Below are 26,606 nucleotides of genomic sequence, written 5' to 3'. Positions count from 1 at the left end.
CCATAACCACAGCACTAACTAGAATGTTAATTATGAAGAACTAAATAAATGTTATGCGAGCAAGAAGTGCACAATTGTTATCTGGGGGAAATTTAAGCACAGAGCTAGCATAATATGCCCCATTTAGAATGCTATTTTGCTATAACAACTGAGATCACTGGGCCTGCAGATATGTACCTTTACTAAGAGCTGGATTTATAATTACCATTTTGATTGCTGCATCTAATTATTCCCTTAGGTTTACTTGTCCCTGATAGTTACCGTGCAGATCCGGCATAAACAGATATACCAAATCATTGAATTCGAGTGGGTGTAATTTGTTCTGTATGTCACCAATGTGTTGGCTGTGGTTGGCAAAAGTGCTAAGTTGCATAACCAAAGGTGTAAAATCCTTCTTGACATTTGCAAACACCAGTCATTTCAAGGTGGTTGTTTTTTTTGTGTGTGTGTAGTCAGATGCCCATTAAGCTAACTCATCAGTATCAATGACAGTAAGCTTAGCGTAAGCAAAACAACCAGTCAGTCATAGCCACACTGTGTATCATGGGTATATCAGAAGCCTTATTCTGATCACGTGGTCAGATGCCACCAGAGTGAAATTACTTAGATACATGAGTAAATGATGTATCGTTTAGTTGCAAGCCTGTGCAACTGCTAATTTCACCGTGATTATTTCCCATATAACTGAAATTAGGTTTTTGAATTGAAATGCAGAAACATCCCCATTAATGTTATAAACATCAAATTATCGACTTTAGTTTTTTTTAATTATATGCCGTGAATCTTTATTTAAAAATCTAAAAATTCATGGGAAAGGAAACAAATTCTTCATGCCTGACAGAATGCAAATAAATTATTCTGGACTAACAATATAAATAAAGTTCATATTTTGAGAATATTTTTTAAAAATAAAAAGCAACATTAAAATAAAGATATAGTTGCCCACCTAGAAAAGAAAGATACCAAAAATTCCAAATTGTTAAAATACGTAAATATTTTGAGAGACTTGCATGTCTTTTCTGGGCAGGAGAAGTGGGTGTCCCATTATTTGATTTCATTCCCACTGTGTGAAAGTGGTAGTTTCCAGGAGCCACTCAGAAAAATTACATGAAAGAAAGTAACTTGTCAGTCTCTTAGGATATATTTGGTTCAGTGTCGTCAGAAGGTAGTCTGCCCTCTCCCTGGAATCAAGTTGCAAACACTATCCTCAATAGTAATTAGAGCTAAGCTGCAATTAGAGGACCTGTGATTTGTGCAGACGCACTGCCAGTCGCCTGTTTCCCGGCACCACATTTCACAGGAGCGCCAGGTTGAAACCACGGACTTATTTACCTCTCTATGTAATACCTCATAAAGTACCCAAGTACAGACGTGACTGACGGTGGACGGTACTCTTCACGAAGGTAAGCGTGCAGGCTGGTCAGCATTTACACGTCAGGGAACTTTTTCCTGAAGTATGTGACCAAAATGTAACACAATTAATGTCAATTTCAGGAGAAGGAAAACATATCAGACTTAGAGCAAACAGAATTTGCTAATTTCACACCTCCCTTGCCTGATTATGATCTCGGTTTGCCAAACTTGTTTTTATTCAAATCGTAATGTTGCTTCATTTGGCTAAATGTAACGTAGATGTGACTGATCGCCCACATTTCCTTTATCTTTAGGAACTATGGTTTCTTTTTCTTTTGAAATTTGTCTCAGAATAACTACCAGGTACAAATGTGATTCATGTTTAATCCAAGTATGTTAGAACCCTCTCCCTTTTCTCCTCTCTTCAGAAAGTATATTTAAAGTGATGAGTGTGCTTGTTCAAGAATGCACGTTCAGCCTGACTGCATAGTGGCTGGTAGCCTGTAATAAAAGTGAGTGATGTGTGTTATTTGCACTCCTGTCACATGATTTTGTGATAGGCGTGTTACAAGTTTTTAACCTTCCATCTAGTTCAAGTCAAAACTCAATGGCTTCATGTGTATTAGTCCCTTGGGCTTAGAAATCTCTCTGGAAACCAGGTAAGTTTAGCTCCTCAAGAGGGAGCATTGTCTGTCCTGCGGATAGATGTATTTTGTGTGTAAACAATAGGTATTTGGTGAAACTCTCATTTCTATTTTTATATTCTCCCTACCTAAAATACTTTTCTTTCCATTTTGCTATTTCTTTAAACATGATGAATAAATATTAGTTAGGAAAGAGCTTCGAAACTCTTGGCATGAAGAAGATGTTTTTATCTCGTAGTCCCCAGTGGCATTTCAGATGGTTTGAAAAATATTGAAAGAGCACCAGCTTCTTTTATTCTCCCTCATTGGTGGATTAGAAGGGTAAACAGAGAGGGTTCGGTGTACTCTGGCAAAAACAAAGTGAAGAGTAAGGCCCACGCCAGGTCCTACAGACTGCTCTGTGATGTGGGACCTCTTAGCAGACACTGTCGCTCAGTGTAGTTTACCACAATTAGACATTTTTGTGTATTTACTTAGTCATGGAATTGTTTATCCTTGAGCATCACTTTCTTTATCAGAAAAACGTGGGATGATCGTAAGCCATGTAATACATTAGAAGTGTACTTAATAAATGGAAAAGCACCTTGTACTCCCCAATGAGAAGTTATAGCATTTATATAACCCAGAACAGCGGTGATGAAATTTTATAAAAATATACCATTAAATTCCACGGTGGATTTAGGTTTTTAACTTGTCCCATTCTGTCATGCGTATGGCAGACACTATAGTGATGATAATAAAGCAATCCTTAGCTATTAAAACTGATGTGACTACTTGAGACATTACTGGAGATATGTCGTTCATTTGTTTTATTTTGTCACAGGGACAAACTTGTTCTGATATTAGCAAAATCTTGTTATTCATTTTTCAATTTATAGGAGCAAATACTGAAAATGAAATTAATATAACACAACTGCAAAGCAAGGCAAATGACAAATTTTGAGTGTTTTCTAGTTTGCTGGCAGTACTACAGTGAGAGACAGAGATCGAGACAAAAAGATGAAACAGACAGACAGGCATATACACATCAAGAGATAAAAAGAGAGACAGAAAACAGCTACGGACCTGAGAGGGGCGAGAGGGATGCGAGAGGCAGAGGAGACAAACGGGACAAGAAGGGAGACTGGGGAGGCAGGCACAGGACAGACAGAGAGGGGGTGTTAGAGAAAAAAGACACAAGTCGATCAATCTCTATTCCCAAGAATAGACCTTTGTATTCTTTTGGACCTTTGTATTCTTTTTTGCATTTTCTCTAAGTGGAAACATGCTTTGTCAAATTAAATACATTGAGTACCAAGTCCTTTTTTATGAATTGTTTACTTTCTATTTGTGTCCTTTAAAACAAATGGAGCTTAAAAGGCTGAAGTTCAGAAGAGAGCAAGAGTCAAAATAAATGTTCATCTAAAGGAAACCATTTCTATTCCTTTGTTGCCTTATAAAGCAAATCTTTGAAAATGAAAGTGATGAGTACTGTGATTACATTCTTTATTTTCCATGTGGCTCCTTATTAAAATATCACCGTCTTTGACTTTTGGAGATCATTGGAATTGGGCAAGTGAGGAATCATTTGGGAAGCCAAAAAGAAATTCCACAGAAGAAAAACTGATATGAAGTCAGTATAATGGTTCAAGAGGAACGATGATAGATATACAGGGCCAGGGGCAATTGCTTATGATGAATCACTTCCAATGCAGAAAATCCTTGGGCATTCATCAGAGGGCCTTATTTGAGGCTGTCTGCGTGTCACTAATGCCTCAGAAGCTGCCTGCATGACTGAAGCAAGGAGCATGGATTTCTAAGATGTCAGGACAATGGCAGAATTCCAAGAAGGCCTTCTGTTCAATACCTACAACAGACCCTTTGCAGGACAAGCATCCTCTTGGTCACAGGGCACTCATGTTTCTCAGGATAAGCCTGATATCACGTAGTCTCCCAGTGGCCCAGGTCCTTTGTTTGAAGGAGTTGGATGTCCTGCTTAAATAGATTGTTCCTGCTCATGTAGTTTTTGCTCCGCACCTTCGTTCCATACAGATTTCCACCACACACTCAAAAGATAAAAGGAGAGGAAATTATTTTAGGAATGAGATAGGAAATTCCAAATAAGGAATCATTGCTGACTCTTGTCCATGCTGCAAAATTAAGTCAAACTCATCACTTTCCCTTCCCTCCCCAAATCTCCCCCTCCTTCTTCCCCATCCTAACCCCAATATTTCCCCACTACTCACAATCTCTGTTCAGCCACCCATCCCTGGCACGGCTTACATCAGTCACTTCATACCAGGATTCCACAGGATGCAGTGGTGGCTTTCATGCTGCTTGCGTGGCAGCCCTGCCCCTGGATGAAATGGTTTCTTGGCTGATGGGAGGACCAAGAGTGGCCTCATCTATGATGGTCACTGTGAGGGTCATACTCCACTAGAATTTTTCCGGAATACTCTATAGTGTATTATAATTGTGGTAATTTTGTCACATACACACAAAAAGAAAAATGGTTACAACACAATTTTTACCATTTCTATTTATTCCCTAATTGTGCTTTCTATCTAGAAGCCTATTACTTTTATTTTTTTTTTAACATGGGTCACAGCTTTTGAATAGCTTTGAGATCTTTGGTTAATACTTAAACTAGGGAAATCTCTCTTCCCTACCAAGGTGGGAGCAGAGAGCACTGGCAGAATAAATATTAACTCTGTTTCTTTAAACTGAACAAGCTTCTGGGGGGGCAGATATATTTTTAAAAGGACCATTAAGTAAACTGCTGTTCCCTTCCCCTCCCCGCCTTTTGGTTCTTAAATGCAAATAGCCTAGACACTGAATGCAAGAACTGAAATTCTCTGAAACTAGGAGGCAAAACGTTTTGTGTCCAAAGCTAGAATTTATAGCAGCAGCTGGGTGGGTGCACCTACCTCCTGAGTTGCCGAACGCAGCCCCTACAGCCCAGCCCTTTCTGAGAGCTGCAGAGGAGAGGCCTAAAGACAGCCAGAGGCTTCACAGGCCTTGTTGTTGTGATCTGCTCCAATGGAAGGTCAGTTGCATGAAAAAAAAAAATGTGCCTTTGAAGATAGCATTTTGCTTGCAGTTTTGATAGTACTTCAGTATAAAAGCCACCAACAGAAATGTGCGTATGCCTCCTACTATGAGGCTATTTGAATTAGTTATATTGATCCACACACTACAGTGCAAGGCATAGTTTTAATGGTTTTGCTGTTCTCATTTTTCCCATTGGGAATATTAGAAGAATTATTTTAAATGAGGTGTTGCAATCAATCTTAAGCCAGCCTTTGAAAAGGAAAAAAATGTTGACTCTTGACCGGGCTTTTCTCTTTTTAATTTCTTTTCCATCGGTCACATTAATAAGACATTAAAATGAAAATCTCATTTGAAAATGAATACTTCTAAATTTCAGTCAAAATGTAAATAGATACTTCTGGCCTAGATGAAGGCGTAGGTGGACACACTTCGCCTCCACAACCATAAGAAGGATCACAACTAACCTCAAAACAAAAAACACCCAGAACTGCCAGAAAATCGAACAGTATGGAAGTCTGACAACCAAGGATGTAAAGAAGAAACATTCATCCAGACGAGTAGGAGGGGCAGAGGCGGGGAGCAGGGGCAGACGGGACTCAGTGTGGCAGCAGAAAGGTGGCGGCTGGTGGGACAGGCAGTCCCACGTTCATGTGTAGCAGATAACAACTGGGAGGGACACTTGGGGAGCAAGGATCCCAGCCCCAGGCCAGACCTCGCAGCTCAGGGTTCCAGCCCAGGGAAATGAAACCTCATAAATTCTGACTGTAAAAACCAATGGGGGTTGGGATGGTGGAAGACTCTGCCCATCTCTCAGGAGAGTCCATTTAAAGTACCCACATGGCCCTAGAATGTACGCAAACCCACCCAGTCTGGGATTCAGCACCAGAGCAGCAGCTAGAAGGCTGCCAGTCACATACGGGAAGTGGGAGAAAAGACTGGAAACAGCATGAGAGCCAAGCAAGCAGTATTGGTCCCTGCCCGACCCCTCCCTCACATACAGCACCACAAAGCTGAAAAGCAGGTTGCCCCACGCTGGTGAATACTTTAGGCTCTGTCCCTTACAATGTAACAGGTGTGCCAAGACAGGGATCAAAGCAGTTCTACCTAATACATAGAAGCAAACTCAGGGAGGCTGCCAAATTGAAGACACAAAGTAATATGGCCCAAATGAAAGAATAGAACAAAACTCCAGAAAAATAACTAAACAAACTGGAGATAACCAACCTACCAGATGCAGAGTTCAAAACACTGGTGATCAGGATGCTCAGAGAACTCAGTGAGTACAGCAAAAACACAAGAGAAGTGAAGGTTACACTAAGTGAAATAAAGAAAAATCTACAGGGAAACATCAGTGGAGGGGAGGAAGCCAGGATTCAAATCAATGATTTAGAACATAAGAAAGAAATAAACATTAAACCAGAACAGCAAGAAGAAACAAGAATTGAAAAAAATGAGGTTTGTATAAAAAGCCTCTGGAACATCTCCAAACATACCAACATCCGAATCATAGGGCTGCCAGAAGGAGAAAAGGAAGAGCAAGAAATTGAAAACTGATTTGAAAAAACAATGAGAGAAAACTTCCCTAATTTGGCAAAGAAAATAGACATACAAGTCCAGGAAGCACAGATAGTCCCCAACAAGTTGGACCCAAAGAGGACCACACCAAGACACATCATAATTATAATGCCAAAAGTTAAAGAAAAAGAGAGAATCTTAAAAGTAGCAAGAGAAAAGCAGAGAGTTACCTACAAAGGGGTTCCCATAAGACCGTCAGCTGATTTCTCAAAAGAAACTTTGCCAGCCAGAAGGGACTGGCAAGAATTCAAAATGATGAAAAGCAAGGACCAACAACCTAGATTACTCTATCCAGCAAAGCTATTTAGATGGAAGGGCAGATAAAGTGCTTCCCAGACAAGGTAAAGCCTAAGGAGTTCATCATCACCAAGTCCTTATTATATGAAATGTTAAAGGGTCTTGTTTAAAAAAAGAGGATCAAAACTATGAACATTAAAATGACAACAAACTCACAACTATCAACAACTGAATCTAAAAAACAAAAACAAACTAAGCAAACAACCAGAACAAGAACAGAATCACAGAAAAGGAGATCACATGGAGGGTTAGCAGTGGGCCAGGGGAGGGGGAGAATGGGGGAAAAGGTACAGAAATAAGAAGCATAATTGGTAGATACAGAATATACAGGGGGAGGTTAAGAACAGTATAGGAAATGGAGAAGCCAAAGAACTTATATGCATGACACATGGACATGAACTAAGTGGGGGGATTGCTGGAGCTAAGGAGGGTATCAGGCAGAAGGGGGCAAAGGGGAAAACTATTGGGACAACTGTAATAGCATAATCAATAAAATATACTTTTAAAAAATAAAAATTAAATAAAAAATTTAAAATATATAAATAGAAAACAGACCAAATACCAGTCTACTTAGATTTTTTAAGGTAATTATAATACATGATTCTTGCACATCTGTGATCATACAGACCTAAATATTCCAACTGTGTCCCTGAGCAAGAAGATCTTGTTTGATTCCACCATCAGGCAGATACCATACAGGATCCAGTTCTCCCAATCACATTTTTCTCATATAAAATGAAGTGTCGATTCCTAAATAATGTTTACCTCTAACATTTTATGAAATATAATTCCTCTAGAAATGTCAGTGGTTTGAGAAAAATAGTTGTGTTTCCTAAGAAAGTCTGTATTTTTAGGAAGATTTCTAAAAAAAGAGTCCTAGTTCTATGCTGCCATCCATTAGGTCCCTACATGCTGTGTGGGGAGAGCAAATAGTTCCTCTGTTTGTAACAGAAAGAGGCGTCAGACCTCAGAAAAGAGTCTTGACGCCACAGACCGGAGTCACTGGGCAAATGCAGCGCAGGACCGTCTCCTGGGTCTTTTTGCCAGAAAATGTTGTCAGGCGGCTGTGACCTCCCAATCCACTCTCGACCTCAGACAATTTTAGTAAATCCCCGTCTGGAGAGAATTCTGGCTTCTTTAAAGGCTTAGCAGTTTAGGAACTAAGCACATGACATTCCCTTTTGATAAGTCAGGTATATTAAAAACAGCTTCAAAAAACTTGACAAAGCATTTGTCAGAACCTCGTTTTCCCTTCCTTGATTTTCTTGCATGATCATGCTTAATACTGTCAGGTTACATGTAGAAAGACTACAACAAAGCAAAACATTTTAAATTCACTTTAAAAGAAGACAATTGGATCCCAAGACTTCTTTTAGAAAACCAACTATCTTCTTTATTTAAATTCTGAAATTCTCAGATTTTTCAGTGTACCTTTAAAAGGTGATTGCAGCTGATGAAGTATGTCACATGTTTAACCAATTTGGTACTACATAGTAAATAAACTTGCTCATTTTTCCCCAGAGTTGAATGTAAGAAACTCAGTCCATGGGCAAGGTATTCAGATGTAAATGAATCACCACTTGGCTGTGTGCACTCTACTGCCAGCATCTACTGAAAAGCTCTCCATTGCATCTTAGAGAAAAAAGATTCGTTTTGGGCAAAAGCTGGCATACTACTAAACCCAAAGGACACGGTGGCTTAAAATCTATCATGATGTGCTTTCGCTGCTCTTTTCTGATGTAGCACTTCCTTTTTGCTTACACACTTCAGTGTGGTACTCACAAGTATTTATTTTTAAATGCAGCAGTCTGCCAGGATGCTGCTGTTAGAGCGCTTTGGAGGGAACCCAGACCTACCCCAAGAAAGATTCAGGCACAGAACTTCCCATTGTTAAGATGTTATGGATTCAGAGTTCTACACCCACATTTTTCTCCTTTGCATCACTGAATTCTATATCAGTCTCCTCTATCCATTTCTGAAATTCAGCAAGGAAGCATCAGTATTAAAGAGAACTTTATTTTCTCACAAATCATTTTGAGTAAAATCAAGCTGGCGGTGGAAAAAGAACTCAGAAAACATATTCATCCTAAAAATGTACAAACTTGACAGTATTTGAAAGTGTTCTTTTTATTGGGGAATTTTACTATGTTTGTCCAAATTGTTTACTAAAATTAATAGCATTGAATACATTACTTTTCAGAAATGTCCATTAGGGTACATTGTGGACCCTAGCATACACAAGAGTGTACCCTAAGTGTACAGGTGGATGAATGTACACGAACATGCATACCTGTGCAGCTGGCACTAAGATCAAGGACAAGAACACCTGCAGTGCCGTAGAAGCCCCTCGTGTGCTCCCTTCTGGTCACTCTGCCCCGACCCCGTCTCATCCTCCCTGCAAGGACAGCCACAGTCCTTACAGCATAGATTCGTTTTTGCCCAATTTCCTACTTTCTATAAAAGGTATCACACAGAATGTTGATATGCTCCTTTATTTTAGTTCCTTTTCCCAACATCATATTTGCAAGGTCTATTTGTCATCTCATGTACTTACACAGGGCAGGGCAAAAGTGGGTTTACAGTTGTGAGTACCCAAAGCAAAGTGTATTCTTGTGTTGTTATGGATTAAGTATTGAATTTTCCATATGGACAACTGTAAGCCTGCTTCTGCCACACCTCATATCTCATTTTTCTCATTGCTGTATTCCACCATGTGAATGTTTTATTGGGCGAAGATAACAAAATTTTTTTTTCTATTGTTCATGGGTTAATTGGCTAGTTTCCAGTTTGGAGCTATTATAAATAGTATTGCTATGAACATTCTAGTACATATCACTTACATTAGGTTTGTACTTAGAAGTGAAATTGCTGAGTCATAGGTTATGTATATATTCCATTTAGTAGATATTGCTAAATAGTTTTTTTAAGTTGTAACAATTTATACTTCAGATAAGAGTTCTTGTCAGCATTTGATAATTTGTCATTCTTCATTTTAGTCATTCTTTTGGTATGTAATGATATCTCATTAATTTGCATATTCCTAATGACTGATGAAGCTAAACATGTTTTTATATGTTTACAGGCCATGTTAATATCTACTTTGGGGAAATATCCATTGAAGTCTTTTGCCCAATTTTCCTATTATGTTACCTTTTTCTTATTGATTTGCAGGAGTTCTTAATTCTAGATTCAAGTCCTTTGTATATGTCTAATGAATATTAAAGATTATTTATTTATTTATTTTTCAGGAGAAGGGAAGAAAGGGAGAAAGAGAGAGAGAGAGAGAAACATCAATGTGTGGTTGCCTCTCATGTGCCCCCCACTAGGGACCTGGCCCGCAACCCAGGCTTGTGCCCTGACTGGGAGTCAAACCGGCAACATTTCATTCTGCAGTCTGGTGCTCAGTCCACTGAGCCACACCAGCCAGGGCTATAATGAGTATCTTCCATTCTGTGGATGGCCTTTCCATTACCTTGATAGTATTTTATTCTTATATTCTTATGCTTCACAATAAAGTATGTTTACTAATTGTTTATTAGCACCCTTTGTTTTCTATTTAAGAAATTTTTGTTTAGCCTTGGCTGGTGTGGCTCAGTGGATTGAGAGCCAGCCTGCAAACCAAAGGGTGCCAGTTGGATTCCCAGTCAGGGCACATGCCTGGGTTGCAAGCCCCCACTTGGGGGTGCATGAGAGGCAACCACACATTGGTGTTTTTCTCCCTCTCTTTCTCCTTCCCTTCCCCTCTCTCTAAAAATAAATAATTTTTTTAAAAAAGAAATTTTTGTCTACTCAAAGTCACACAGATGTTCTGCTTTTCTCTTTATTGTTTTACCTTCTAATCTAGAAGTACTAAGAATACTTTAAGTGCCTTTAAATTTTTTTAAATGTAATACATTCCACTTCTCTATGCCTTTTGTTTATGCAGTTTCTTCGATCATTTTTCCCTTATTCACTTCTCAAAATACTAACTATTCCTCAACACTTAAGAGATAACTCATCTGCGGAAGTATTTATGAACCCAAATCCTAACCAGATGTAATTTCTTTCTCTCTTGAACCTGCTTGACATTTTGTTAATAATGTAAGACCCTGACATATCCTGCCTTTTATAAGTATTAATGGATTTAACTATTTATGCTCTCTGGAGATACAGCGTAGTGTGAAAGGTGCAGGAATACTTCATAACTACAGTAACCGAAGCCTAATGAACACTTGCTGTGTCGGACACCAGGTTAAGCACTTTCATAGAAAAATCTCAGCTGGTTCTCCAACCAATTCTGTGATGTAGATACTCTTATGTGACCCAATTTTTAGAAAATAAAACAGAAGGATAGAAAAGTAAAATCACTTGTCCTGTGTCACACAACAAGAAAGTGGTAAATATGGAAGTTATCAACTTTCTCCTGAATTGGTGCTTTTAAAATGTGCAGAACAGTGTTGCCTGAAGGATGCGCCATAGCGTCATGCTGTCCCAGAAGCTCTATGGAAATAAAAAGGATTGGTTCATGCTCAGGAAATTGAGGGGAGACATTATATTTGCCTAGACATCCACGGTTTCTGTTAGTGTATTAAAAGCTCAAAGATGTCTTGCAGAAAAGAAATGTTTTAAACTGTTGAAAACAGCATTTTCCATATGTATTAGATGACGGAATCTTCTTCACATAACTTTACAGATACAACCAACTTTACGAAATGATAGTGTGGATTTGACACTACACTATGATTGACTCGTCGATTTACAGATGTCCACGGGTGTGCAGACAGGTCCTCCCACATGCTGTGTGACCCTAATCTCTAAAGCCTCACCTTCCTCATCTATAGAATGGGGGTAATAATAAACCTCATAGAGTGTTGTCATTGAATAAAATAAAGGACACAAATCACTTAGCACAGCACCTGGCATGGAGTAGAACCTCATTAAATAGTAGTTGTTACTATTTTCTTATCATTTCTTAGTAAGTGGAATAAATTCTCTCTGACTTAATTTGTGATTACTGTAGCTGTCAGCACTGTGCCGAATTAAATAATACTATTATTTTAGGGAGATTCTTTTTAGATAAATATGTTCTAGCAACATGTCTTATAGAGCATTAAAAAGTTTGTATATTTTCGTTATTTTAGTATCAGATACTATGGAAAATTTCAACTAATTCTCAGCTGCAAAAGAGATGCATTTTAATTCCCTTAGTTTAATGATAAAATGTTCCTGTCAACAGCTGGAGAATGTGTCTACATAACTCAAGTGTTTTCAGGTGTGCAATTTGGTGACCATAGCATAGCAGTCAAGGACGGAATTCAGCCCTGGCCGGTGTGGCCAGTTATTTGGAGTGTCAGCCCGTACACCAAATAGTGGTGGGTTCAATTCCTGGTCAGGGCACATACCCAGGTTGCAGGTTCAATCCCCGGTCAGGGCACATGTAAGAAGGCAATCAATCAATGTTTCTCTTTCACATCAATGTTTCTCTCTCTTTCTCTCCCTTCCTCTCTCTCTAAAGGCAATAAAAAAATGTCCTCAGCTGAGGATAAAAAAACTATTTTAATTTTTTAAAAAAGAGCAGACTTCAGTAGTCAGATTGCCTGAGTTTGAATCCTGGCTCTTCCACATACAAGCTGGATAAAGTTGTGCTTAACCACTTTGTGCTTCAGTTTTGCATCTATAAAACCAGTTATTGTGAGCATATATGTGCATATACATATATAACACTCCATATAATGAGTACATATGGATATATATACACAAGTGTGTATATACTTATATGTGTGTGTGCATATGTACAGAGATGTAACATGTTTAGGGCAATACATGTGTACACATATGTAATGTGCTTGGGGTAGTGCTGGCACATAGTACACACTATAAAAATATTATTATTTTTGTATAGCCTTTTCAGAACCAAAACCCTTTGTCAGCTACATCCGCTACCCACACAGCCCCCTCCTCCTGGCCTTATTTGACAATCCCTTAATGAATTTGTTCTCCTCACGTGGCAGACTGAGGAAGGGAGGGAAGTGAATGAAGGGGCGAAGGAGATGTTTGGGGCTGGTCTTGGTAAGAGGGCCTGCTGCTTGCCATACGGGGCAGCAGAGTTAGGAAAGCCATGAAACAAGAAAACTGAGTTTGGTGAAAAATCTGAACTGTCACTCAATTAAAGAAATGTTTGGGAGTTCTATAATTGACATTGTCTCTAATAGATTTTTATAATATGTTAAGATCTTTTATTTTAGTAGTCACAAAAGCAGACATATATAATAATGGTATAAGAAGGAACTACTTCTGCAGAGTGTAGAATATTACATATATATACATATATATACATATATTCGATCTCATTCTATAAATGCTTCTCCAAGCAGGCTTTCTGTGATTTTGGCATACTCTCCTTTCTAGAATGAGGTGTTTTGTTTGTTTGTGTTATAGTATGTAAAGAAGAGCCACTATGAATCCTCAAAGCTATGACCTAAATAGGCCTTCACGATTATATTTCTAAAGGTCAAAGACTAAGGCAATAACTTCAGGTGTCACCTTGTCCTCAAACGAGGTTTTATGGTGATGGATTATGACATAATCCATTGACACAATAAGGCACTTATGTCACAGAGGTCGTTGGCTGAAATAATAGTTTTCTTTATGATCATAGTGATGAGCTATCTTTCACATATTATTGGTTTCATAGCTACAGATGACTACAATTTGGATTTTGCCATCAAAATAAAATTTATGGGAAAGGGTTAATGGCATTCTTATGGGAGACTTTCCACGGACGGAGTCCTGACCGTCAGGTCTTCGGAGTGTGCCCGCTTGTGTGTTGTCTTTCATTTCCGTGCAGGGAGTTTGATAAACATACACATTAACTAATATAAAAACCTTATTATCAGATAAAGGGAAGCCCTATTATGGCTTGATTCAGTATGATATGTAAGACGATAGATAGCCTATGCTTTCAAGCAAAACTACGTAGAGGAGGTGTCTTATATCATATTGCCGAATTATTTAAATAACAAAGGCTGGTCCTGTTCCATGAGAATAGCGATGTAAAGGACACATTATACCACCCTTTATGTTCACATACCTGCTCATTGTATTTTCAACTTCTTTTTCTCTCAGTGAGTCCTTGAGTTTTAGAGACATCAAGCATTTTCTTGCAGGGTGCAATGCATTCTGGCCTAATTTCTGCTTATATTTCCCAATGACTTTGGAGTATCTGGAGGTGAAGAGAAGTGCTTCCCAGCAGTAGCTGCAGCAGCAAAATCTGGAATAAAGTGACAGAGGGATCAAAGCATGAACTAACCCATGCAAAAAAAAAAAAAAAGCACTTTATCCCATTTATTTACCATTTGCAAAAATTCCCTTTGATGTAATCAGACTTGGTGAGGAAATATTAAAAAGCAGGTTTTAAAAATGAAAACAGCAAAGTTGAGGTGAGGGAATTGATGAATGCATACTTTATATTTATTCAGAAGTACTTTAAAACAATCTGTGTTTAACATGGCAAATTGTCTGTCATTAAAATGCTAATGAATGGTAAACAGCTGCTAAGTTTTTTATGCTAATGAGTGGTGGCAGTTTAGTAGCTCTCCAGCCTTGTCTTTATTAGCATAGAGATTTGATTGGGTAAGGGGGATCATTGTGCCTTCTGACCTTTGTTGATGGAGTAATCTGTTTGTCAGGTTCCATGTTTCATTCTATGTGATTTTAGTTTGTTAGTACAAAGTGTCTCTTGCCAGGCCCTGGAGGACCATGTATTACATAGTTGTTATCGGAGCCGCCTTTGTGGGCTTAGAATTTTCTTTTCTTTGGGAGACCTACCATGGCAAAATAATTATACATTTGTTCATGAGGCAGCTTTAAATAGAATAATTGTGTAAAGTGTTTATACTTTAGACCTTTAACAATTGTACTGATTGTAAAAGGATGTTGCTCTAATATAATAAATCGGTTTTTCAACTTAGCTTTTACAGCAAAGCTTTTAACATAAATTTTTTAATAAGTGCCTCTGCAACATTTGGCATATTGATATAATACATCACCTTGGACCTACAAGCTCTGAAGTTAACGATGAATGTGATGTTACCGAGTTAGAAGAATAAGTATAATTAAATAGCGGAAGCTTATGTGAATGCCATAAGTGCTTACTTTGGCGTCAGAAAAACAACCATTACTGTTTGATCTATACTTTCGGGCGATTCTCTTTTTGCTGATTCTACTCTGTATTTTCTGATGGAGGGGACTGACCTGAAGGCTTGTCGTTACACATAAATGCCCCAGATGCCTTTCTCTTTTTTCCTGTTTTTAGGATCAATGTAAATGAGGTATGACAGTCTATTAAACACCATTGCCAGTAATGTTCTGGAATGATTTGACATATGAGGCAGAGTTCATTAAGGAAAACCATTGAATCAGAATTTTAATTATTCTGGGACACTGCATAAGAACATTGGTGGAAATTTTAATAGTTGGGAATATTTTCCCATTCTGTTTACTTCTTCTGAAGTGAGAAGGGGCTATAAGCATGTGATCGCCGTGGTCCTGTAGGCACGCCAGGAGAACGCGGAGCCCTCGCATGCTGCTGGTGGTGATGCAAAACAGTTCAGCCGTTTTGGAAAGCAGGCTGGAAGTTCTCAAAAGGTTAAACCATATGACCTAACAATCACCAATTCCACTCTTAGATACACATCCAAGAGAACTAAAACTTAGTACAAAACTTAGAAAAAAGTGTTCATAGTAGCATTACTAATAAAAGCCAAAAAGTGGAAACAACACAAATGCCCATCAACGGATAAATGAGGAAGCAAAAAGTGATACGTCTACAGTGGAATAGCAGTCGGCCTTAAAAAGGGGTTAAATTTTGGTACATGCAACGTGGATGAACTGAAAACATTATGCCAAGTGAAAGAAGACAGTCACAAAAGACCTCATATTGTGTGATGTCATTTAAATCAAGTGCCCAGAAGAGACAAATCTATAGAGACAGAAAGTAGATCAGTGGCTGCCAGGAACCGGGGGTGTTAGGAGGAAATAGAGAATGACTGCCATGGGCATGGGTTTCTTTTAGGGATTGTGAAAATGCTCTACAATTGTGGTGATGGTTGCACACTTCTGTGAATGTGCTAAAAACCACTGACTTCTACTCTAAGGGGTTGAATTGTCTGGTATGTGAATTATAGCTCAATAAAGCTGTTATGTATTTTTTAAAGCCATGCCGGAGCCTGTCTCCCAGAGCGCCACCTGCACCAGTGGTTACTCACCTGCAGCGTGTGGAGACCACAGGCTAAAGGAGAATGCTTGCGGGTGGGGAGGAGCACTTCCAATCTCCCACACATGGGTTAAGCCAGACATCTAAAGAGATGACAGCCATTATAATTGTTAAAAGGAATAGTTGCTACAATAATAAGTCTTATTAGAAATAAAAGTTAAATATAAAAATTTGAGTTCCTGTCCCAACTCCTCCCTGTCCCCCAGTACCCTGCACTGACCCAGGTCATAATAGCTGCTTTAGGATTCACAATCTGTCTAAACTCCCTATTTCCCACAAAGTAAAGGGCAGCTTTGTTTACTTTTGTAATTAAAAAAAATTTATTGATTTTAGAGAGAGATAGGAAGGGAGAGTGAGAGAAACATGAATTTGTTGCTCCACCCACTTACGCATTCATTGGCGGATTCTTGTATATCCCCTTGTAAAAATCCTACAGGTATCTATGATTTGCATAAAACATGCCTACTAGCCATCCAGTAACTGTGTAATAAAGAGCATCTGACTTCAAAAGGCTCCTCCCCGCTTCTCCTACCTAGTCAGAGACAGTGGTTAGACAGCAGGATGATCTCTCATCCGCCCCACCTGCCAGCAGATCAGTGTACTCTGTATCTCAACAGAGGCTGAGCCGCCTTGGCCCTTGCTGTGAGGAAGCATTTTGTGTCACTGTCTTAGGCAATGAGCAAGAAGACCCTTTGTAACTGTATTTTCTCCTCCTATGCTATCTGCTTACTTCCAGAGTAACTTTCTTACTTGCAGGTTGCAGCTCAGCAGTCTTGTTTTTGCACCATAGGTTGGGGAAGGAGATGGATGTGAGCAGAGACTGATTTTTTTTCTTTGTTCTTTACAGGCGGTACATGCCACACTACTACCCTCCCTGCCCTTGTGCGCACACCTACCCTGATGATGCAGCCTTCACTGGACATCAAACCATTTATGTCTTTTCCAGTGGACAGTAGTTCTGCTGTTGGACTCTTCCCAAATTTTAACACAGTGAGTAAACGCATTCTTACGTTATTTGTGTTCTTCTCGTTTTCTTTTGTGACTAGGCAGCTGGTGTAGCCCGTGTCTACAGTGTGTAATTTTAGACCGTGCACTGGTTACACTGCTCAGCTGTATTATGGAAGATAATGTGTCACCTATGACAGCTGGTCCAAACGATAGCTAGCATATTTATTTTACAAGTATTTCCACAGGTGACTTTTTACTTGTTGCTTTGATCAATTTTGACAGACTTTTCAGTGGCTTGAGAACCCATATCATTTCTGAGATGCTGTTCACATGGTCAAGGACACAATTTAGAGATAAAAGCCACATTGATTGTTCCCTCCTAGTACCAAGAAAAAAATTATGTGCTTTATCTCCCTGGGTACATTTTTATTTAGGAGATATTTTAGATACGCACACTTACAGAAACAATTTTTATTTGGAGGCTATTGTGGATTATATGAATCTGAGTCTAATAGTAAAAAAAAACCTCATTTAAATCTACACATTAGTTGTCTAGACGATAACTTGACATCTCCATTAAAATATATGATAAATATTAGTGAATTACTACCATTGGCTACATTCTTAATTCAGGTCAGCTGACCTTTAACCTGAGTAAAAGACATTTTGTATGTCAGCTGAGGAGAACATGACTTCTTTCAACAACAGAATTCAGCATAACATCAGATCAGCCAGATTCTAAACTTATGGCAGGAGAAAAGGTTGAAACAGTGCAGGTGATTGCATGAATTGTGTCTGTTTAGCTCATAGAGTCGGTTGGGGCACAATGGTCTACATACAAGGTACAGCATTCTAGAAGCTTCCATGGCCAAGAAATAGAACTGCATTATCAACACCACCAGACAGTGAACATCGGACGCACTGCCAAATGTTTTCTTTTGCAAACTTATCTTTTATATGAAGTGAAAACAGCAAGAGGATTCTTTCTCAAGGGCTGTAAATAAAATCTGTTGACAGGCCTTCTGTTGTGGCTTAGCATTGGTAAGGTAATTAGCAGTTGGGGGATCAGCCAACTTTCTAAAGAGCTCTGGCCTTGACTTACCGAGTAAACACTTGAAAGTTTTTTTCTTTGGGTTTTTCAAAGAGACAAGTCAGGCAGTACTTTTAAAAAGGCATTAAGTTGGTCCGAAGGTTGTGGGTTATTGTTAAGCTGATTAAAAAGGCATTAAAAGGTGAGCATCACTTCTCGCACAGGGGAACAGCTCAGGAGGATGAGTCCCACCTGCCCTGGTCACAGTAGTCCCTCAGACATGGCCACGCCTAAGGCTGTGCCACTTCAGGGAGCCTGAACTCAGATGTGCCTGCTGTAGCCTCTGTTGGAACACAGGTGGCATCCCCAACGCCACTGGAGGAAGTCATCCGTGTATACTCCTTCAGAACATGTAGGTGGTGTTTATGTTCTGACTGAGGTGCCTTTGGAAGACGGCATTTGCCGCCACTGCCCGTGTCCGGTTGCTGCCAGGAAGCAGCACTGCCGATGTGGGTGGGCACGGATGGCTCCTGCCGCGGCTCATCTCTGTGGGTGTTTTCTTAACACAGGTCACACATAAATACTCATTCCAGAGACTCAAATAAAACATTAACATTCAAAGAGCAAACTGTGAAATTCACCATTCCCTGCCCCTGCAAAGTGCTCTTCAACACCTGGTCTGCATCCTTCCAGCCCCCTTCTAAAAAAGCATGTTGTGTACATACCTAAAAGGAACACAACCAAGATGTGTGTTTACAGTCATGATCAGAGTGACAAGATGCTCTGTCACTCTTTCCTATGATCCAAGTGCCTTACACGTGCCTCTGTGTTCTTAAGGACTATAAAACAAAAATGGAAAGAGTATTTTCATACAGGAGTTTTTAAAGATAAAAATAGTTTCATGATGGCTTATAATGTTGCGTAGGGCTCACAGATGTAACAACTTCCCTTTTTGTTTATTTCTGTATTATTCATAGCAGTTAACCTTATGATACATTTGAAAATATCCAAAGAATAATTCTACTAATAGAAGTTCATTGTTTTTCTTAAAAGAAGATAAACTTGGAGTTTTCAAATCAAAATAGTTTTCGGTTAAGGTGAAGAAGATAGCCAAGGACTACATTAAATAATCATTTTTCTCTCTATATTACATCAAAGGCACTTATTGGACAGAGAGCCCTTTTGATAGTATGTTAAAATTAAGTCATTGCAAGTGGGATCCTTATTGTCCTTATGAATTTCTAAGATCACTGGAGGGTCTCCTATGATTTTTTTCACTGAACTGCAGTTTTAGTTACTCTGACCTTTGTCCTATAGCCTTTTGCATTCTACTGTTGAACTTTACCCAATAGATTTCCTAAGGTAATTTCATAAAAGTCATTGTCAACATTTTCCTAGTAAACCATTTTTACATCACTAATAATAATTATACTAGATTATTATAGATTTGTGATGTTTCATATCCTTCAAAGGTCTCGGACTTTAAAACATCTGAGTAGACCATTGTTATTTCTATTATCTAGAGGAGGAAAGACAGTTAGTAGAGGAAGAACTGAGAACTGACTCTTCTAACTCTGAAACTCGTGTGCTGGCTCTTCTGTGTCGTCAGCTCTCTCCATCCATGTCACCTCCCACCTCATTCATTGCAAACAAAACTCAGTCAGAAATCTTTTCTGCTTTTTTCTGGAAACACAGTAGACAATTTTCAGCAGAATCAATAAATAAAAAAAGGAAAGGATTTTTTGAATGCATAACATGGACCTCTCTACAAATAATATCTGTGAAGCAGAATGTATTTTAAAAACAGTTATAATTTCTTTTTTTTTTTTTTTACGTTTTTTAAATTTTATTTTTCTTTTTTTTTTTTAAATATATTTATTGATTATGCTATTACAGTTGTCCCATTTCCCCCCCACTCCACTCCATCCTGCCCACCCCCCTCCCTCCCACATTCCCCCCCCATAGTTCATGTCCATAGGTCATACTTATAAGTTCTTTGGCTTCTACATTTCCTACACTATTTTTACCCTCCCCCTGTCTATTTTCCACCTATCATCTATGCTACTTATTCTCTGTACCTTTCCCCCTCTCTCCCCCTCCCACTCCCTTAATGACAACCCTCATGTTCTAGTTGTTTGCCTAGTTTGCTCTCGGTTTTGTTTTATGTGTGGCCGTTAATAACTGTGAGTTTGCTGTCATTTTTACTGTTCCTATTTTTGATCTTCTTTTTCTTAGGTAACTCCCTTTAACATTTCATATAATAAGGGCTTGGTGATGATGAGCTTCTTTAACTTGACCTTATCTGAGAAGCACTTTATCTTCCCTTCCATTCTAAGTGATAGCTTTGCTGGATACAGTAATCTTGGATGTAGATCCTTGCGTTTAATCTTGGGTAATGTAATTATGATGTGCCTTGGTGTGTTCCTCCTTGGGTCCAGCTTCTTTGGGACTCTCTGAGCTTCCTGGACTTCCCGGAAGTCTATTTCCTTTGCCAGATTAGGGAAGTTCTCCTTCATTATTTGTTCAAATAAGTTTTCAATTTTTTGTTCTTCCTCTTCTCCTTCTGGCACCCCTATAATTCGGATGTGGGAACGTTTCAAGGCGTCCGGGAGGTTCCTAAGCCTCTCCTCATTTTTCCAAGTTCTTGTTTCTTCATTCTTTTCTGTTTGGATGTTTGTTTCTTCCTTCTGGTCCACACCATTGATTTGAGTCCCAGTTTCCTTCTCATCACTATTGGTTCCCTGTACATTTTCCTTTGTTTCTCTTAGCATAGGCTTCATTTTTTCATCTGTTTTTCGAATAGATTCAACCAAGTCTGTGAGCATATTGATAACCAGTGCTTTGAACTGTGCATCCGATAGGTTGGCTATCTCTTCCTCGCTTAGTTGTATTTTTTCTGGAGCTTTGAAGTGTTCTGTCATTTGGGCCATTTTTTTTTTTTTTTGTCTTGGTGCTTCTGTTACTTTAAGGGGCGGAGCCTTAGGTGTTCACCAGGGCGGGGTAACGCTGGTCGCTGAGCTGTGACGCTGTATGAGGGGGAGGGGCCGAGTGGGAGCAATGGCGCCCGCCTCACTCTCCTCCGGATTTCAATCCTTCACTCCACTACCCACAATCAAACTGGGCCACTCTGGTGCTGGTTCCCGAGTAAGTGGGCCTGTGCACACTCTAGGCCCCTGTGGGTCTCTCCAACAACCTCTCCTGTGAGGCTGGGAGTCTCTCCTGCTGCTGCCCCAATCCCCAGGGGCGCTTTCAATCAGAGGTTTGAGGCTTTATTTCCCGGAGCTGGAGCCCTGGGTTGCACCGTCTGCTTCGTTGCCCGCCGTTCGTCAGGTTTATCTGTGGATGAATTTGGTGCCGCGGGGTGCTACCCGCCGCTCTGCCTGCCCCACTCTCCGCCACTCTGAGTCCGGCCCTCTGGGTTTATCTGCGCAGATGTGGGGCCGCAGGGTCTGCTAGTGCTCGGACTGCCTGCGCCATTTGTCCCACACTCCGCCAGTCTCAGTCCCGCCACAGCCACTCGAGTCCTCTCCACCCCGGTGCCCGTCTCCGCCCCTCCTACCAGTCTGGATGAATGATTATTTTCTATTTTCTTGGCGTTGGTCCCCCTTGCTGTTCGATTCTCTGTCAGTTCTGGTTGTGCGAGGAGGCGCAGTGTGTCTACCTACGCCGCCATCTTGGTTCTCTAAAAAAAAACAGTTATAATTTCTTGTTAGCAAATTTTTAAATATGTTCTACTCAGTAATCCACTTGTTCTTTGAAAGCCAAAGTGAGTGCTATTTTAATCACTTTATTTTTTTTTAGTATTTTTTGAATATCACATATTTTTTTTTTTTTATTTTTATTTTATCTTATTTTCTTTTTTTTTTTTTATTGTTATGCAATTACAGTTGTATGCCTTTTCTCCCCATCCCTCTACCCCACCCCAGGTGAACCCACCTCCCTCCCCCCTCTCCACCCTCCCCCTTGGTTTTGTCCATGTGTCCTTTATAGTAGTTCCTGTAATACCCTCTTCCCACTATCCCCGCCCCCACCCCCCACCCCCGCCCTGGCTATTGTTAGATTGTTCTTAACTTCAATGTCTCTGGTTATATTTTGTTTGCTTTTTTCTTTTGCTGTTAATCACTTTATTTTTAATTAAGGATGCTATTAGTAATTATAAGAAATATTTTAACTCAGTTATTGTAAGTAGAATGAAAACAGTGTGTACTTTGTGAGGATAGCTAAAAGTTTTAGAATTCAAATTTTGCTATTTTCTTTATATGGATGTAAAATACATATTTTTTATAGTAATGGTTATATATGTATGTGTGTATAGATACACATAGATACACACACGTATATATATATATATATATGGTTTCCTCTTGTTTTTATAGTGGAGTATTGTAATGTTACATCAGAAATACAGCAAGAATCAAGTGGGTCTCTGTCAGATTCCAAAGCAGAACAGGTAACACTAAATGGTGCACAATGCCGAGATGTGCCTCAGAGCGTTCATTGTGTGGCTGTCTTGCCTTACGCTCCACAGCTGACATAATCTCTCTCAGTGTTTATATGTGAAGAATAAGCAAGTGATTGGAGACAATGACCACACAGAGTTAGGAAGAGCCATGCTAGGGAAGATGGAGTTTGGATCACTGGTAATTTATGATGGGCTATGTGTCAAGGATGCATGTCTGGTGAATGACGATGTTAACTCTGCACCTCAACAGTTCTCCTTTACAAAGGGGCTGTTTTGAAGCACTGATATGTAAAAGACTGTGCAAACAAGGACACAAATTTTTAAAGATCTTGACCTTTATATCTAAAGCCTAAAGACAACATTGTCTCATTGAGGACATGAGCTTTGTCTCATGTATCTTTGTATATTTGGTGTCGGCACAGGTGTTTAATAACACTTTTTCAAACAAGAAAGGAAGGGAAGAAGGGATAAAAAGGACATAGGAAAGGGCCCCAGTTCCTTGGTTTTGAATGTTCACACTTCCCAATCCAGCAAAGGGAACACCAATATTTCTGCACTTCTGACTTCAAGGTGGTAAGCCCAGGTGTTTACTTTTATTTTTATTTTCCTGGTAACTGTCATTCTTCCTTAATCTAGAGGCAATAATTAATTACAAAGTTATCTTCAGCAATAGTCCTGGCTTTCTCTGTATGGATGGTGTGGAACTTTGCAAGTATCTACTAAATTCCTGTCCTAAACCCCACTTTTAAAGAGCATTCAGTTAGAAAACACGATCATTAGTTACTGAATTTTATTGAAAACATCGTATATGTACTAAAGAGTTCTGGATTTGGGAAAGAAGATAAAATAAATACCTTAGGAACCAAGAAACTTATAAGAAATAGAATAAATAGATAAGAAAGGGCAAGATAATAAAACTTAAGAAATATAGGCAAAATGAAAATACTTATGGAACTATTACAGAGTTCAAGAAGAATGAATTTTTTGTATGTTAGTAGTAGAGCTATTTTCATTATTTTGTTATTTACTTTACTTTAAATGCCAAATGTTCCATGGCCATCCTCTAATTATTGTATATAATGTTTTGGTAGCTTCCAATATATATATATACACACACTTGTTTCCGCTGTTAGAATTAGGATCTACCATCTCCTCCACTGTGGATGCAGTTTTTATCTTTGTTCAACTAGGATAATACTTGGTGTTTAACAATTGGGATAATTCTTGATGTTAAATTCTCCTTAAGAAGATACTTCCTCAAAACTGAAATAAATTGCATACTTAAAGCAATGGACAAGTATCAATCTAATGTAATCAGACAAGTATAGTAGAAGACAAGTATACATACATGCTGTAATAGACTGAATGTCTGTGTCCTCCTTTCCAAATTCATATGTTGGAGCCCTAACACCCAAGTAAAGGTATTTAGAGAGGTAATTAAGATTAGATGAGATCGTAAGAGTAGGACCCTCATAATGGGATTAGTGTCCTTCTAAGAAGAGATCCCAGAGAACTTCCCCTCATTCCACCTTTAGGAACATTGTGAGAAGGCAGCCATTTGCAAGCCAACAGGAGTTCTCACCAGAACATGACCATGCTGGAACCATGATCTTGAACTTCCAGCCTCCAGAACTATGATAAAGAGATTTCTGTTGTTTAAGCCACCCACTCTATGGTATTTTGTTATGTTAGCCCAAGCTGACTAAGACACATATCCAATATGTGTGTATGTGTGTGTGTGTGTTGTGTGTTTGTCCAGAAGGTATCCAGCCATGTAAAGTGAAAAAATAGAGACATTTATTGAAGAAGATACAAGATACAAGAAACCTTGTACATAGGATAATGACACCTCGGTCCCCTTCAAAGTAGACACATAGGGACTTCACATAGTTCTCCTAATCACCATCAGCTGCTCCATCATATTTTCCTGAATCTCAGTGATGGTCTGAAATCACTTCTCTTTCAAAGGTGATTTTAGTTTTTGGAAAAGCCAGAGGTTGCAGGGCACCAAATCTGGGCTGTACAGGGGCTGAGTCACCTGGGTGATTTGATGTTTCACCAAAAAGCTCTGTACAAGATGTGGTGCATGCGTGGGTGTGTTGTTGTGATGAAGCTGCCAATCACCAGTTGCCCATAGCTGCAGCCTTCTGAATCACCTGAATAGTTTCCACAGAGGAATGTTCAAGCTTAACACAAAATTAGATCCAGTTCTCTTGCTCTACTCGCTCAGTCATTTTGAATGTGACAGCTACACAGTACACATGCTCATTTAACGGTGTCTACTGCCCCCACTGACTAGTACAGTGAAATCATCACTGTTCACACATGTGCATTCCAGTCCATTCTCCTTGGCTGCCAGGTCACATCGATGTCATGAAAACCATTCTTGTTATATTAACAGTGGCTGGACTTTTTCTGGACAGACCTCGTATATATTGCATGTGATGATAAGTAGGTCAGCTTTCTTTTTAACAGCCACATATATTGGGTACATGTAGAGATGGACATGTTGAAGTCTCCAGAGCTAGAGCTATAATCAAGAGCTGCCTTGAGACCACAAGGCACCTGTCAGTTTCCCTGCAGATGGGCAGGTGTTTTCCATGCCTATTTATTTCCATTGTCTTTGTCAGTTCTGTCATGTTTTTGCTATTGCTCGAGGAAAGCACAATTACGATGGAGGTCACTGTTGCTTTATTGCAAGAGGCTCAACAAGCTCAACAATCTTATTTTTGTGAAAAATAATCTGATTTTTACTGCCTACCTTGAAATGATTTTTTTCCCGACACATGAACAAATATGTGGAACAGAAATATTATTTCTAAATTATAGTTTCATATTGCTATATGATTCTTTGAATTATTCATGACAAGCTGTGAGATGATTTATATGTTTACCATTTATTTTATCATTTTAGATTCTTTGAAATTCTGGGTCATTCATTTTTTGGCAATGTCAACGAGTTTTTAAATTTTTTTCTTTCTTGTAATAGAATTAATAATATATTTATCCAGGAGGTCTAAAATAAGGAAATTGGGAGTCAAAAATCATACTTTGCTGTGAATTCATGCCATGCTTCCTATGAAGTGCTCTTGTAGGGAAACCTGAAGTAAGCTAGAACATTTAATTTAACATTTTTACCTGCCTTTAATACCTTTATCTACTTAATAAAGTCCTTATTTAAATACTGGGATACAGATTTTTCTCTTATTTGAATTTTTCTTTATTTTAAGTAAAATACTTTACCTCTGCTAATGCAACCCAAATGTGAATTTTTGCTGTTGAGTCTTCTTTACTCTAGTAATGCTTCTCTGTCATTAAAAAGTTTATATTCCAGATTTGCTAAGATACTAGTATGTCCAGCTACTTGAAATGACATGTTTACCCCAGTCATATAAAAAGAGAATATGGTTGAATTTTTACTTGTATGATATGCTTAAAGTATGAAGGATAATGTTCTTTTATATGTTGTAAAGAAATGTATGGTATTAAAACATGCCAGGTTGAAATTTCTCATGGTTACTCAAATTTACTTGAAAAGGGAAGAAGAGAATGGCCTGTTACAGCATTTAGACAAGTCAGCAGCCATACTCTTCAGATCATTAGAGAAACAAAAACATTATAGAAAATCTTTGAAATGTGGTACAAAACTAATGAAGAGTATGTACACATACTTAAGCATAGATTCCTGCCTAGAAATTTTTATATGCTTATTAAATATGACAGAGTAAAAAATCACGTGAACATGACCACTAGGAGGAAAAAATACTACATCTGCAGTGTCGATTGTCTTCCCCTCCCTTTCAGTCCACAAACATGTCCTTTTTAAATTGAACTCACGTCCCTTGCCTTACTCAAAAGTCTCAAGATTTATCTACTGAAAACTTTGTGTTCAAATCTTCCTTTTCTCTGCTGACTCTTGAAACCCTTTTAGAAAATGCATGTATTAATTTTTATGTTTTGTATGTATATATACATGTATGTTTATATAGTGCCTGCTCATAGATGTTTTCTCTC

The 26,606-nt window shown here is 38.9% G+C and overlaps 1 protein-coding gene across 11 annotated transcripts in view; it reads left to right on the top strand.

Annotated features, from left to right (window-relative positions):
- The window catches only part of ZNF385B (zinc finger protein 385B), a 363,316-nt gene that overhangs the window by 270,971 nt on the left and 65,739 nt on the right, over positions 1-26,606 (top strand). For 8 of the 11 annotated variants that reach the window (XM_053918817.2, XM_053918816.2, XM_053918813.2 and 5 more), the window contains one exon: positions 17,000-17,142. In XM_053918817.2, the coding sequence (XP_053774792.1) occupies positions 17,000-17,142 (143 nt within the window). Of the gene's footprint in view, positions 1-1,219; positions 1,404-1,944; positions 2,013-16,995; positions 17,143-26,606 lie in introns of those variants that run through there. The other 3 variants (XM_045196278.3, XM_045196279.2, XM_053918819.1) reach the window with 3 other exon arrangements.

Source organism: Desmodus rotundus, chromosome 2 (genome assembly GCF_022682495.2).
Source record: "Desmodus rotundus isolate HL8 chromosome 2, HLdesRot8A.1, whole genome shotgun sequence".
NCBI classification, from domain to species: Eukaryota; Metazoa; Chordata; class Mammalia; order Chiroptera; family Phyllostomidae; genus Desmodus; species Desmodus rotundus.
Note: the sequence above shows the minus strand (reverse complement) of the source record. Positions and strands in the feature narration are given on the sequence as shown.